The sequence below is a fragment of the Leiobunum rupestre genome, chromosome 11 (genome assembly GCF_980474605.1).
Source record: "Leiobunum rupestre chromosome 11, qqLeiRupe1.1.hap1, whole genome shotgun sequence".
Taxonomy (NCBI): domain Eukaryota; kingdom Metazoa; phylum Arthropoda; class Arachnida; order Opiliones; family Sclerosomatidae; genus Leiobunum; species Leiobunum rupestre.
This window is the reverse complement of record NC_143394.1, coordinates 14267161-14284069: the sequence shown is the minus strand read 5'-3', so window position 1 is coordinate 14284069 and position 16909 is coordinate 14267161. Positions and strand designations below refer to the sequence as shown.

General features: G+C 32.7%; 1 protein-coding gene across 1 annotated transcript in view; it reads right to left on the bottom strand.

Moving 5' to 3' along the window:
* LOC149921398 (lachesin-like) overlaps positions 1-9764 on the bottom strand; it is a 233106-nt gene extending 223342 nt beyond the window's left edge. The window contains exon 1 of the mRNA XM_090162682.1: positions 9277-9764. Coding sequence (XP_090018808.1) covers positions 9277-9352 — 76 coding nt within the window. The 5' untranslated portion in view covers positions 9353-9764. The remainder of the gene's footprint in view (positions 1-9276) is intronic.
* Positions 9765-16909: the final 7145 nt, after the last annotated feature.

Below are 16909 nucleotides of genomic sequence, written 5' to 3'. Positions count from 1 at the left end.
GTGCAAGACGTCAGTCTCAGGAAACAAATGAGATAAAGGGTTAAAAATCATCCCAACAGTTATTGTCGCATAATTATAGTAATTATAATTTTTTATGTACTGTATTATATGTCATTTTATGTACTGTATTATACATCAATTTATGTACTGTATTATATGTCATTTTATGTTCTTTATTATATGTCATTTTATGTACAGTATTATATGTCATTTTATGGACTGTATGATATACCATTTTATGTACTGTATTAAATGTCATTGTATGAACTGTATGATATATCATTTATGTACTATATTATATGCCATTTTATGTACTGTATTATATATATATTTTATTTACTGTTTTATATATATAGATATTTATGCACTGTTTTATATATATATATATATATATATTTTATTTACTGTTTTATATATATAGATATTTATGCACTGTTTTATATATATATATATATTATTTACTGTTTTATATATATATGTCATCTTACGTACCTTATTATATATGTCATTTTATGTACTGTATTATATGTCATTTTATGTACTGTATTATATGTCATTTTATACATTAAAAATATATATCAAGAATTATATATTAAAAATTATGTAATAAAAAATATATATTAAGAATTATATATTAAAAATTATGTAATAAAAATTATATATTAAGAATTATATATCAAAAATTATGTATTAAAATTATATATTAAGAATTTTATGTTAAAAATTATGTAATCAAATTATATTATCAAAAATTATGTAATCAAATTATATATTAAAAATTATGTAATCAAATTATATATTAAAAATTATGTAAAAAATTATATATTTAAAACTGTATTTTAAAATAATATAAATTAAAATTTTATACATTAAAATTTTATATATTAAAACTATATATTCAATTTATTTTATTGTAATTATAATGAATAAATGAAAAGGCATTATTTATTTTGATACAGGGGTAACTACAAATACAGAACAGCTGATTTTTTGCTAAACAGTCTATTAATAAATTATATTTCACTGTCTTTCAGAATATGTAAAATGTTTTATCGCGAAATAAAAATAAACTTGAGCGAATTATTTGAATTTCAAAATAGAATTCGGCTTTATCGTCTTGTTTCTTTGGCCGAGAAAAGGATTTAAGTATTTGCGTGTGTTAAGAAAGTTAGCGAATATATTTTTGCTAGAATTATTTTATCTGAGGCAATTTCAAACGTATTAGTTCTCCTCGTGGTAAAGGTACAGATAATAGTTTTATTTTGCCCTCTCTCCGAATATTTGGTTTTTTATAGAAACATCATTTCCATAAACGGTGAGGAAGCTTACTTGATTTTTTTAACCAGACAGAAGGAAGTTTTTTGAAGTGTAGTGTCTCATTGTTTTTGAATTGTGATAATAATTAATTCCGAAATTTAATTTTCAAAATTTACAAACTTTGGAATAATGTCATTAAAAATAGTTTTATTTTCGTGTTAACTGCTAGATCAAATGTGAAGTCGAAAACCTTAGCAAGCCTTTTGTATTCGTTAAAAAATAGTTAATTTTTCTCTTAAAGAGTAAATCGCAAAAAAGGTTTTCAGAATAGAAACTTAACTACTTCATATTTTTCTTGTTCATTTGATCATTGGATTTCCGAAAATGTAACTCACTTGATGAAATACCATCGTTAAGTTTGTTTAATATTAAAATTAAATTTACGTGCCGAGCCCAACTGCGGGTTGTATATTATTGGACCGAATCCTGTTTGACCGAATCCCATTGAACCGAAAAGTATTTTCGTTTATAGCCCAACATGGCGGGATTCAGTTGAATGGGAAATTTAAATCTGGTTCGTTTTCACTTCGGGTAGGTTAGTTCAGGTTGGGTTAGGTTAGGTTAGGTTAGGTTAGGTTGGGTTGGGTTAGGTTAGGTTAGGTTAGGTTAGTTCAGGTTGGGTTGGGTTGGGTTAGGTTAGGTTAGGTTAGGTTAGGTTGGGTTAGGTTAGATATGGTAGGCAACTATTTCACGTCGGGTCTTATCAAGATTATTTTCCAAAATTGAACCCGGAAAATATCAAATTTCAAGGGAAAAAGGTCTAAAAATACACGTCGGTACGAAATAATAAATATTTAAGACATAGTTTAGTCCAAATTAGATATACTATCGTCACGTAACCTACGATATATAAAAATGTATCACTAACGGCATATTGAATGAAAACCGCGCAAAACGCGGTTTTCGGTCGATTGGAATTCGGTTGAATGGTACATTCGGACGAATGGGATTTCGGTCCAATGGTCTACAATTCAACTGCGCATTTTAATTTGAACAATAGCTTTATCGCGTCGAGTTGGTAACGACATTGAATACGGTTTCTCTGAATTTTTAATACTGCATCTGGTAGATTATATAGTTCCCACTATCCTAGCAAGATCATACATGTGTTTTTAAAACCATTTAAGCACTCGCGTACAAAATTAGTAGTAGAATCCCATGGTTACACAGGAGATTTTTCGGTTTCGGCCACTGAATCAATAGCATGTACATTTGACACGCAAGCCTAAACTCTATGTTGGAGATAGTGTAAAAATGATTAATAACGTGTAGTCATTGATGTCAATCACTACGCTAAAATTCAATTTGTTTTGCCGTTCTACTAATTAGTTCAAATTAACTACGAAACGGAAATCAACGAAACTTTATATTTGGGTATTTTAAACGTTAGCGCTTCGTTAAGTAACGCGTGGGGTGGCGGAGTGGTTAGCACTTTCGCCTCGCAGCAAGAGGAGCCGGGTTCGATCCCAGCTTGTGGCACTGGGTGAAAACTCGGAACGGCTCCTTCTGCGTTGAGTTTGCAAGTTCTTTCCCCACTGGTTAAAGGGGTTTTCCCCCGAGCTCTTCGGTTTCCCCTTCCACAAAAACTTGTTGAGGTTAACGGTAATAGTTAGTGTACGGAGCTGTTGGCTCGCGTGGCATGCAGGGCTTGCCACCACCCTGATACGCATTGTAACCCGGCCACCTGAAATAAAAGGCTTCAAAAGTCGCTTGATGACTTAGGCCTAAGGTGGTGCCTTGGGTATTAGCTTAGCTGATTATTATTAAATTGAGGTGGTAAAGAACAATTTTCAAATTTCTCTTAAATACGCTTCTGGGAAAATTAATTATTTTCTTGGAAATATGCAAAATGTTATTTTACAATATTCCAAAATTGACACGTGGAAGCTACTCTGAGACGATTTTACGGTGGTAACCAATGGGACTGAGAGGGAATCAGATCGACATCTTATTACAAGTAAGGGAATAAATGGAATAGGTAATTTGGAGTTCCTTGTTCTTTGAATCGGAAATGGTAGGGATTGGGTGGGAATAAGAAATTTTACGCAAAATGGATTGGTTAGACGACAAACATTTGAACGTTTCGGACACATCAAAAGAACCCATTACAACTCACTTTTAAGGTACGATTTTTGAAGCCTTTGGTATTTTCGGATAAATTTATTATTATGCGGTCTATAAAGCCCTTTCTTTAGATATCCGTAAAAGGTAAGTTTTATCGGTATTAGAAAATTTCTTAGGTTTAATCTTTCTTTCATTTCAATTTTGTTTTATTTTGGGTTTAGCTCGGGGATATTAATTTCTTTTTATTTATTGCACACGTCTGTCTAAGTTTGTCCTTATTTGACTTTAAAAGGCATAGCCTCTTAAATTAAATCTAAACAAATGTACGTGTGTGGTTTATTAAATGACGTTAAATACATTTTGCGCTTGTTGCAGCCTACTTCCAGGGGTTAGTAGGCCACACTTTAAAGCGCTCGGATGCTCTTTAAATCATCGTAAAGGAAAATAAGGAAAAGCCAGGCATACGTCTTAACTCACCCCTACAACTCCTTCAAATATTTGCACAACCTTTTGAAACACCCTGTATAGATATTACCTACTGGGTGTAACCAACATCATTTATAGCTTTAGGAACGTTTAGAGTATATCCGCCATTTTCTAAAATGGCGTCAGATTGCAGAAAAAAAAACCATCGGTCACAATTATATTTAGTTTGAACACCCAACGGAGAAAATTCTAGCAACATGGGCAGTAATTGCATCAAGTACGTTTAGTGTATATCCATTTATTTCCAAAGTGGCGTAGAATTTCCCTAACAACAATCGGTCTCATCTAGTGACAATTGTGAGTGACACCAAACAAAGCATATAATATGAGCGAAATCGGTTAATATTTACGACAGCCATCACGTCATGAGTTTTTAGATAATTAACTCACGTAACAACAGAAAATAATAATATTATTAAGTAAATATAGTCTTTAAATAGATTTATTAAACTTATTCCAAATACGATAATTAATAATTCTCGAGCACCTTTAGGTACTCCTGGATCGTGTACTGTTTACCGAAAGCTCCATTGATTGGACATATAGCTTTCATTAAGCCAGATGCTTCATTAAACTAAGTCTTTTATGACAATACATCCTGATATAGTAATTGAAAGACTGATTTGTTTAACATTACTCAACTAATTACAGAGTGGGTTTAAAGGGGCAAAGGTCGGCACCTTACCCCGGTTGTGAACCAATAGAGGTGCTAAAAAATCTTGACAAATAATAATAAATAAAAACACGATAACCCACTTTAATACGACTAACCGACAATTTGAAAATGTTTGAACATTTTCAAATTGTCGGTTAGTCGTATTAAAGTTTTTCGCATGGAAGGCCTATCGGCCGAAGTACCGCATATTTTTCCCCATTAAAGCTTAGTTTTCTCCCCTACTTATTGGTCTCTTTACTTGTTCCCGTTTTTACTCCTCAATAATAAATAAAAACTAAAATGTCTATTTGAGTGAATTCATTGTTGAAAGAAAATGTAATTCTGATTCTAGCTAATGTAGCTTAACTAGTTAACTTATGGCTACTTCCCTTAATTTATTTACTTATTTGTTTGTTTGTTGAAAAGTCCTATTGATTTTCCTGGTTAATAAATATCCGGAATTCATTTTGACCAAAAAGTAAATGTGAATTTAGTTTTTGAACAAATATTTATTTATATTAAGGAAAAATATATATTTTTCAAAAATAAATGTTAAACAAATTTGGAAGAAAATTTTCTGTAGAATATTTATTAATTTGGCGAAATGTGTAGGATAAAAATATTATTTTTTTGGTCGTTTAAATCAAATCGCCAAAAGGAAAATAAACTCCCAAAAAATTATAATTGGTTTCGAAACGATACCGGAAATTTAATCGAGCCAAACCGGAAATTAGTTTAGCCGCCTCGAAATAATCAATAACATAGGCTGCCTGCAATACGACCTCTCTAAAAAATATTTTATCTTAATTCTTTTGAATTGAAATCCCCAAAGCACGAATTTTAGGATTAAAACGATTGGCCAGAAGGAGAAAATCTAGTCGCTGTATTTTCCCTTTAAACTTATATTCCCCTGTCTCTATTTTCCAAGCAACAATTTACCAAAGATTGCCCATTCAAATTTTTCTAAGTATATTTTTCTAAGCTTTTAGAGTATTTTATTTTTTCTTGACTAAAAGAAGTTTTGAAATAAAAAGGTTTTCCGGCGGGAGATTTGTAGTTCTTCAAATTAGGTTTTCATATTCACCCGCGACCGTTAGTTTCAATAATTCCCTTTCCCATTTTAAAGAAAATTTGCATAAATTGAATGATTTTATTTGGTTCAACTAGTCTACTTTTCTTAAAACAGAAAATTTTAAGAGACCGATATTTAATGTTATTTAAAAGTTTGTTTTATTTAAAACCCCACTTTGAGCACAAATAGCTCAATTTCAATCCCGGTGTACAAAATAATTCAAGTTAGCCGATCTTTGGGTTGACGATGGTCTAGTATTTGTAAAAATATCCCTTTTAACATAATATATCTGGGTGTGGTAGATTATTGGTCAAATATATTATAGATATTTCATGGGGTTCACGATGGATTTTAAATTAATTCGAAATTTACATTAAATGTATTATGCTACTTAAAATAATAAAGAAATGAAAAGGATTTTAGCGTGACTTCTAAAATTTGGATTATTTTATCGGTAAATTATCAGAAAACTTTCTATAGGTTCTGAAATTCTGGTAATCTAGAGAATGTTGTTTCAGAAAATTAATTAATAACATAATTAATTTAAGTAATTAAAGTAATTTAAAATTGTAAATTATCCTAGTGGTAATATTTTCTACAATTCTGCCCTTAAAATAAAATTTATATGGTATTTGACGAAATAAGTTTGACTTATTTAATATCTCCTTATAATTAATGAATTTACCACTAGTAACAGTTATTATCTACCGCCTAAAAGGGTAGCAAAGAAAAGCTAAATGATTTAGTGTCACCAAGTTGTTTTCTGTCCATGTGAAGGTCATTATTTATATATTCGTAACCTCATCAAATGTGAAATTCCTTATATTTATTTCGAATGTTTTTTTCGCGACCGAAATGAGTCTAGCTGCCTTAACGAGGTAACGCCTATGTCCTTAGCGTCTGCTACAGACAAATTAAACAGTCATAAGAATGTTTTTTTTTAAATAAATAAACTTATCAAAATATAAGCAAATGATGTAAAAATTATATTAAAATGCTAGTATCATAAAATCAAATTTACGAATAACGATGAGGAAAAATTAATAGCGTCTGGTTTAGCCGCTACCTATCTAGGTTTCAATGCTGAACCACAGGGGGCGTAGCGATAGTTTTTGGTCGCGAATAGCCACTTTTCGCGTTCCGCCCAGCTCATGCGTCCTAATCGACTTTAAGAGTATTCTCGCATGTCCGTAAATGGCAGAATATATTTAAAAAAAAAGCTAGCCCCTTTGAATACCCCAATTCTCCGCCTTTTTGTTATATTAAATGACTAAGAGTGTTGAGAGGGGGAGGGGGGTTGAAAGAGGCAAATGGGAGCCTGCCCGGGCGAGTTCGGGCCTACTCTGCCTGCCCCTTTTCCCGCCCCCTCCAGATTATAGTTTTTATTCAAATTCGAATAAGGTTAATGAACCGCAAAGTAGTTCTTTCCGCCAACCCTGGTATTTGTCTTTTTAAGTATATATTTGCATAAACCTTAAACTACCGCTTTGGGAGCCTCTTCCATCGTTTTTTGCGGAGATAAAATATTTCTTTCTGAAGTGTTAATGACTATAATTTATTTTTTTCCGGAGTCATGATTATACATTATCAGAATACCGCGATAGAAATGTGACAAAAGAACGTCAGCCTTTTTTTAGTATTGTGATATTAATCAACTAGATCGCTATTATATTTTTTCCCCATTATAAAAGAGCAAAAATGTGAGAGCCCTGTAATTTGCATATTTATTATAAATATTGTAAGATTTAATTGACGTTATGTAATTATCTAAAAAAGTCTCAAAACAAAGAAATTCATAATTTCAAAATGAGACATATTCATACAAGCAGAATCTTGATGAGTTGAATCCCATTTTTTATCGATAAATAAAAATATCATTCTTTATCGATCAAAATCCCATATTTAATCTATAAATAAATATCCCATATTTAATCTATAAATAAATATCCCATATTCAATCTATAAATAAATATATCATATTTAATCTATAAATAAATCTCCCATATTTAATCTATAAATAAATATCCCATATTTAATCTATAAATAAATATACCATATTTAATCTATAAATAAATATCCCATATTTAACCTATAAATAACCCATATTAAATCTATAAATAAATATTCCATATTTAACCTATAAATAAATATCCCATATTTAATCTAATAATAAATATCCCATATTTAATCTATAAATAAATATCCCTATTTCATCAATAAAAATATCCCTATTTCATAGATAAAAATATCTCTATTTCCTCGATAAAAATATCCCTATTTCCTCGATAAAAATATCCCTATTTCATCGATAAATAATGTATCCCCTAATTTATCGACAGTTAAAATATACCATATTTTATCGATAAATAAAATATACCGTATTTTATCGATAAATAAAATATACCGTATTTTATCGATAAATAAAATATACCGTATAAAAAATAACTCCTATTTAATCGATAAATAAGTTAAAATATCCCTTATTTTTTCGTTAAATAACTCCTATGTTATAGGTAACTAATCCTTATTTTATCGATAAATAACCCTTGTTTTATCGAAAAATAACCCTTGTTTTATCGATAAATAACCCTAATTTTATCGATAAATAACCCTTATTTTATCGATAAATATAAGTTATTTTTTCGACAAATTAATATCATATTTTATCGGTAAATACAAAGTCTCAATATTATAGCCAAATAGTCCTTATATTACTGATAAATGAATATTCCCAATTGCATTGTTAATAAATATCTCATTTCGTCAGCGAATAAAAATTAACAATTTTAATGGTAAATGAAGATTGCGTATTTCAATTTCTTCTATCATCGTTTCCTATTTTATCTATAAACAAATAGTCCCAATTTTATCTATAAACAAATAGTCCCAATTTTATCTATAAACAAATAGTCCCAATTTTATCTATAAACAAATAGTCCCAATTTTATCTATAAACAAATAGTCCCAATTTTATCTATAAACAAATAGTCCCAATTTTATCTATAAACAAATAGTCCCAATTTTATCTATAAACAAATAGTCCCAATTTTATCTATAAACAAATAGTCCCAATTTTATCTATAAACAAATAGTCCCAATTTTATCTATAAACAAATAGTCCCAATTTTATCTATAAACAAATAGTCCTAATTTCATCAAATTTTTTTTTATCCATTTTAAGAAATCACCCCTGTTGTGTTCAATCATAAAATTTATAACGCTATCAAGTTGAAAATAGTAAATTGAAGGAATAGTTCAAGTTCGATCTACGGAATATTTATAAATATTAAAATACGAATTACTAAGCTCAATCAGGTTGGAAATTCCACTTATTACAAATAAAAATAAAAATATCAATCTTATTTTTTCACAATATCTAATTAAACCTTAGTATACGCGGCTAACGTCGAATCTTGATAAAACACATCAATATGAACTGAATCTTAAGCGTGGAGGTAAACGGAACTAAGCTCTAAGGATATTGGGATTATCCCGAAGGAATACGCTAAGAGGATTTATCTCTACGTAATCTTTATTCAGTGATACACGAACGTTGCGTCAACAATGCTCGAGTCAGTCGTATCAATGGCGCACCAATTTGCCTTCAGACATCGGTACCACTCTAATTATAGGTGTTACTAAGACAACCGTAATTATTAGTCAAGGAGAGAAGGACAATTACCTTTGTCTCCTTTGAGCGTTCCGCAGCATATCACAATCAGTATCCAAAGTTCTCGACAAAACCTGGCGTATCCCATGTGAATACTAACTCGGAATTTTTTGTTTCATTTGGGTATAATCCAGATTGGCCGAATTCGCCACTTTAAATAAAAGACAACCGCTTCACAAATACCGTTCGAGAATACCAAATACTTCCGAGAGTCCGTGACTTTTTTCCGGTCTTTTGGTCACTGAGTTTCCCCGCTGGCTCCCTTAGCCATAACTTCGATGAGATAACATTTTCCTTCCCGAAAGACCGTACCCAAAAATTTGTAATCTGAAACTTCTCTTTAAACACACTATTAACTTTAATTCTTTTAAAGACAATCGAAAAAGATGTAATCTCTATATCATTTTGCGTATGGAAGGTTTATTTTTTCCTATTTGGGATTAACCCGGATCGCCGTTAACAGACTATGACCAGGGATTGAGAGAGACAGAGCTACTTAGAAAGAAACTTCACCGTCGCTTCTCGCGCGAGTTCTGAAGCTGAGAGAATCGTGGTCTTTTCACACCGGACGACATACACAGCTCTCTCTCTCTCTCGGTCTTTCCAGCTTGGCGCGCAGACGCGGTGAGAATCCGCCAACTGAAAGGCAGATGAGCTCCCCTCTCAGTCTTGATGGTCCTCTATTCCCGCACTCCCTGAGAATTTTGCCGATCCTCGGTCTTTGTCGTTCCAGCGCGATCGCTAGAGACATCGAACCAAATGCCTTTTAGGAAATTTACGAATCATTTCTGATGTAATCTAATTTTAGAATAATAAATAATTAATTTATCTGGATTTGTATATTTTAAATTTCATTTTCTGATCTAATATAATTTTAGAATAAATAATTCAATTTGACTTTTATTCATTCGTAGAAACAATTTGTGATTGCTTTACTTGAAATTTGCATATTTAACCTTTAATATTTTACTGTTTTCGGAAACGAAGAATTTGTGTTCATAGAAAGTGTTTTTTTTTATATATATATTTGGGGAAACGCAATTTTTACTTAGATTTTCCTGTAAAAATTCGTTCTTTACTAACAAGGAGAGTACCCAAGGTGTTTATTGCCGATTTAGTTCAAAGTCGGCCGTAATTTAGACCTATATGAGATATGAAATTTCCCAAAAGGAGACGTTGCACTACCCATTCGATTTTCCATGGCAACCGAAAATGTTTTTGACCACTTACAACCAAAATAAAAATTTTCCCTTATTTTACCCAATATTTGTTACAAATTTACCCTAAAAATGTTTCAATTTACCCAAACTTGATGAAATTTGCCTAAATGTGGTCCAAATTACACATTTCGTGATTTTCAAAATTTTTCAAAATTTTCGTAGCTAGGACCCTGTGAAACCGAGAAAATCCCATGCTTTTTTAAATCGAGATTTTATTGTTTTAAGTGATCAAAAACATTTTCGGTTGCTATAGCAAAACGAATGGGTAGTGCAACGTCTCCTTTTGGGAAATTTCATATCTCATATAGGTCTATATTACGCAGGACTTTGAACAAAATCGGCAATAAACACCTCGGGTACTCTCCTTGTAAGTGGGAGACAGTTTAAGCCAGCACCAGAAAGTGACAAGAAAGATAGTAGGCGCACCAGGCATCAGAATTCATCATAATGTTTTCTTCCGTGCACTTATATAAAAACTTCTAAATAAAAAAAATTATCTTACCATGCCATTTAGAAACCCTTACCCAATACGGTTATTAAATTCAGAAAATGAAAATACTCATAATGCTAACCTGCAGCTCAGAAATCCTTACCCAATACTGTAACTAGATTTAGAAAATCAAAATACCTATTATTTAAACATGCTATTTAGAAATCCTTACCCTATATGGTTATCAAATTCAGAAAATGAAAATACTCATAACCCTAACCTGCAGCTCAGAAATCCTTACCCAATACTGTTACTAGATTAAGAAAATAAAAATACTTATTATATAACATTGCCATTTAGTAATCCTTACCTAACACGGTTATCAAATTTTAAACCAAATATTTAAAATTGTCATATCGCGTTGCTACTTAGAAAAATCACTTGTCGTCTTATTGTCACTATCTTGGAGAAGCGATGAAATTAGACCTAATTCACTCTACTATTCCGTAAAGCGTGTGCGCTGTAAAAGGCGCGATATAGCGTTTAAGCCGTCTGAATCGCACCCTTGAACGATCCTAGTAATAGCGCAATTAAGTCTGTAACGGCTATACCTTTTCTGAAAGACATTGTCGATTTTAGATTAGGCTAACAGCGAGACTCCAGCCAGGTTCTCCTTTTCAAAGTCCCATTTCCCTGTCTCAAATTGAGATAATATTTACATTTACATTAAAGAAATGGCTGAGGCTATATAAACTGGATTGTATAGTTAATGGTCCACGGTTTCTACCTCGTACTTTCAAGAGAGAGAGTCCATCAGGCCAAGAGAAATTCGAGTCCCCAAAGTACCAAATTGGCTTATTTACGGGGTCCCTCCGCGATAGGACCAATATTGACCGCTCTCGCCGTTTTCGGATTCAAGAAGACTCGAAAACAAACTTACGCATTTAAAGGTACCGAGGCTTAGAGTCCTGCCACGGTGACTTAGAGGAGAGGGTGTTATAATAGAAGAGCCGTATTTGGTCTGCGACTGCTCGCTTTGATTTGGTTGGAAATGCTACGAAACGAAAGAAACGTATTTGAATATTTTCGCGACACTTTTTAATTCTAACCACATTGTCTACCGTCATTTTAAGGCCGCGTCCGAATACTTGCTTTATTATGTAAATCTGGTATAATTGACATATCCCGTCTAGCGGCTTATCGCGATGCCTTCCCGAAAGATTTCACTTTGGGGTTGGGTAAATATAAGAGTTAAATGCTAATAACCCGGGATCTTAGAATAAGAAGGCTCGGAAGAGGCAGGATCGAGAGAATGGGATGATTGAAAAACAAGTGGATCTAAGGATAAATCGGAGCGTCGCCTTTGGATTACGGGGCTTTTCTTTCTCGTGGGCCTGCCAGGACTGGCCCGGACTCGCCGAGGCTCGCGATACAATTCATTGCCTCGCCTCCTCATTGTGTGTGTGGATGAGCTTAAATGACAAGCGAAGAGCTTCCACCCCCCGCGCTACCCCCAATTTGGAGGTCTCTCTTCCTCCTCGGGCCAAACAAGCCTTCTTTTCAAACAACGGACGGAAGGATGGAACGTGAAGGGAATATTGTGTCAGGCTCATCTGCCGAACCTACAGGGGCCCGAAGACGGAGGATGAAAAAAGTGGTTGGCTCGAGATGGAATCTACCAGAGAGCTTTAAAAAGCGATGTAGTCTTTTGAGGCGAAGAGGCATGTGTTTTTACAAGCTACAAAACTAATAGCCAAGGGCGACAAAGCGTATTAGGGTCCGGACGAACTTGCGAGGTCGAAAGAACTTCGAATAGTCAACGTTCTCATTTTTTGGTTCCGGGTCGGCCTCCTTTGTTTGAATTTCTTTTTGCTTTTAAAACGCTCCCGGTTTATGATATTGCAATAAATCTGGACGTTTTCCACTCCAACTGAGCTAAGACGTATGATTTATTTAAACGATACCCAAAGGAAATAGTTTACCAAGCTAAATACTATTTTCTTCTTTTCAAAAGCCAAGAATGCGTTCTTGAAATTTTCAGATGGGCAGTCGTATTTACGTGGATCTCCATAAGCGCAATTCAAATAGCACGGCTTTTCATAAGCGCAATTCAAATAGCACGGCTTTTCATAAGCGCAATTCTAATTACGTTGCTTTCCATAAGGGCAATTCTAATAACGTAGCTTTTCATAAGCGCAATTCTAATTAAGTAGCTTTCCATAAGGACAATTCTAATAACGTAGCTTTCCATAACGGAAATTCTAATAACGTAGCTTTTCATAAGCGCAATTCTAATTAAGTAGCTTTCCATAAGAGCAATTCTAATAACGTAGCTTTCCATAAGGGAAATTCTAATAACGTAGCTTTTCATAAGCGCAATTCTAATTAAGTAGCTTTCCATAAGAGCAATTCTAATAACGTAGCTTTTCATAAGCGCAATTCTAATTAAGTAGCTTTCAATAAGCGCAATTCTAATAACGTAGCTTTTCATAAGCGCAATTCTAATAACTTAGCTTTCCATAAGGGCAATTCTAATAACGTAGCTTTTCATAAGCGCAATTCTAATTAAGTAGCTTTCAATAAGGGCAATTCTAATAACGTAGCTTTCCATAAGGGTAATTCTAATAACGTAGCTTTCCATAAGGGCAATTCTAATTAAGTAGCTTTCCATAAGGGAAATTCTAATAACTTAGCTTTTCATAAGCGCAATTCTAATTAAGTAGCTTTCCATAAGGGCAATTCTAATAACGTAGCTTTTCATAAGCGCAATTCTAATTACGTAGCTTTCGATAAGGGCAATTCTAATTAAGTAGCTTTCCATAAGGGAAATTCTAATAACGTAGCTTTTCATAAGCGCAATTCTAATTAAGTAGCTTTCCATAAGGGAAATTCTAATAACGTAGCTTTTCATAAGCGCAATTCTAATTACGTAGCTTTCGATAAGGGCAATTCTAATTAAGTAGCTTTCCATAAGGGAAATTCTAATAACGTAGCTTTTCATAAGCGCAATTCTAATTAAGTAGCTTTCCATAAGGGCAATTCTAATAACGTAGCTTTTCATAAGCGCAATTCTAATTACGTAGCTTTCCATAAGGGGAATTCTAATTACGTAGCTTTCCATAAGGGAAATTCTAATAACGTAGCTTTTCATAAGCGCAATTCTAATTACGTTGCTTTTCATAAGCGCAATTCTAATTAAGTAGCTTTCCATAAGGGCAATTCTAATAACGTAGCTTTTCATAAGCGCAATTCTAATTACGTAGCTTTCCATAAGGGCAATTATAATTAAGTAGCTTTCCATAGGGGAAATTCTAATAACGTAGCTTTTCATAAGCGCAATTCTAATTACGTTGCTTTTCATAAGTGCAATTCTAAAACCTTAGCTTTTCATAAGGGCAATTCTAATAACGTAGCTTTTCATAAGCGCAATTCTAATTACGTAGCTTTCCATAAGGGCAATTCTAATTAAGTAGCTTTCCATAAGGGAAATTCTAATAACGTAGCTTTTCATAAGCGCAATTCTAATTAAGTAGCTTTCCATAAGGGCAATTCTAATTAAGTAGCTTTCCATAAGGGAAATTCTAATAACTTAGCTTTTCATAAGCGCAATTCTAATTAAGTAGCTTTCCATAAGGGAAATTCTAATAACGTAGCTTTTCATAAGCGCAATTCTAATTACGTTGCTTTTCATAAGCGCAATTCTAATAACTTAGCTTTTCATAAGCGCAATTCTAATAACTTAGCTTTTCATAAGCGCAATTCTAATTACGTAGCTTTCCATAAGGGCAATTCTAATTAAGTAGCTTTCCATGAGGGCAATTCTAATAACGTAGCTTTTCATAAGCGCAATTCTAATTACGTAGCTTTCCATAAGGGCAATTCTAATTAAGTAGCTTTCCATAAGGGAAATTCTAATAACGTATCTTTTCATAAGCGCAATTCTAATTAAGTAGCTTTCCATAAGGGAAATTCTAATAACTTAGCTTTTCATAAGCGCAATTCTAATTAAGTAGCTTTCCATAAGGGCAATTCTAATATAGTAGCTTTCCATAAGAGAAATTCTAATAACTTAGCTTTTCATAAGCGCAATTCTAATTAAGTAGCTTTCCATAAGGGAAATTCTAATAACGTAGCTTTTCATAAGCGCAATTCTAATAACTTAGCTTTTCATAAGCGCAATTCTAATTAAATAGCTTTCCATAAGGGCAATTCTAATAACGTAGCTTTTCATAAGCGCAATTCTAATTACGTAGCTTTCCATAAGGGGAATTCTAATTACGTAGCTTTCCATAAGGGAAATTCTAATAACGTAGCTTTTCATAAGCGCAATTCTAATTACGTTGCTTTTCATAAGCGCAATTCATATTACGTTGCTTTTCATAAGCGCAATTCTAAAACCTTAGCTTTTCATAAGCGCAATTCTAATAACTTAGCTTTTCATAAGGGCAATTCTAATAACGTAGCTTTTCATAAGCGCAATTCTAATTACGTAGCTTTCCATAAGGGCAATTCTAATAACGTAGCTTTTCATAAGCGCAATTCTAATTACGTTGCTTTTCATAAGCGCAATTCTAATAACTTAGCTTTTCATAAGCGCAATTTTAATAACTTAGCTTTTCATAAGCGCAATTCTAATAACGTAGCTTTCCATAAGGGCAATTCTAATTAAGTAGCTTTCCATAAGGGCAATTCTAATAACGTAGCTTTCCATAAGGGAAATTCTAATAACGTAGCTTTTCATAAGCGCAACTCTAATAACGTAGCTTTTCATAAGCGCAATTCTAATATCTGGTCTTTCCATAAGGGCAATTCTAATATCTGGTCTTTTCATAAGGGCAATTCTAATATCTGGTCTTTCCATAAAGGCAATTCTAATATCTGGTCTTTCCATAAGGGCAATTCTAATATCTGGTCTTTCCATAAGGGCAATTCTAATATCTGGTCTTTCCATAAAGGCAATTCAAATAGCACGGCTTTTCATAAGCGCAATTCTAATTAAGTAGCTTTCCATAAGGGCAATTCAAATAACGTAGCTTTCCATAAAGGAAATTCTAATAACGTAGCTTTTCATAAGCGCAATTCTAATAACTTAGCTTTCCATAAGGGCAATTCTAATAACGTAGCTTTTCATAAGCGCAATTCTAATTAAGTAGCTTTCCATAAGGGCAATTCTAATAACGTAGCTTTCCATAAGGGAAATTCTAATAACGTAGCTTTCCATAAGGGCAATTCTAATTAAGTAGCTTTCCATAAGGGAAATTCTAATAACGTAGCTTTTCATAAGCGCAATTCTAATTAAGTAGCTTTCCATAAGGGAAATTCTAATAACTTAGCTTTTCATAAGCGCAATTCTAATATCTGGTCTTTCCATAAGGGCAATTCTAATATCTGGTCTTTCCATAAGGGCAATTCTAATATCTGGTCTTTCCATAAAGGCAATTCTAATATCTGGTCTTTCCATAAGGGCAATTCTAATATCTGGTCTTTCCATAAGGGCAATTCTAATATCTGGTCTTTCCATAAAGGCAATTCAAATAGCACGGCTTTTCATAAGCGCAATTCAAATAGCACGGCTTTTCATAAGCGCAATTCTAATTACGTTGCTTTCCATAAGGGCAATTCTAATAACGTAGCTTTTCATAAGCGCAATTCTAATTAAGTAGCTTTCCATAAGGGCAATTCTAATAACGTAGCTTTCCATAAAGGAAATTCTAATAACGTAGCTTTTCATAAGCGCAATTCTAATAACTTAGCTTTCCATAAGAGCAATTCTAATAACGTAGCTTTTCATAAGCGCAATTCTAATTACGTTGCTTTTCATAAGCGCAATTCTTATTACGTTGCTTTTCATAAGCGCAATTCTAAAACCTTAGCTTTTCATAAGCGCAATTCTAATAACTTAGCTTTTCATAAGGGCAATTCTAATAACGTAGCTTTTCATAAGCGCAATTCTAATTACGTAGCTTTCCATAAGGGCAATTCTAATAACGTAGCT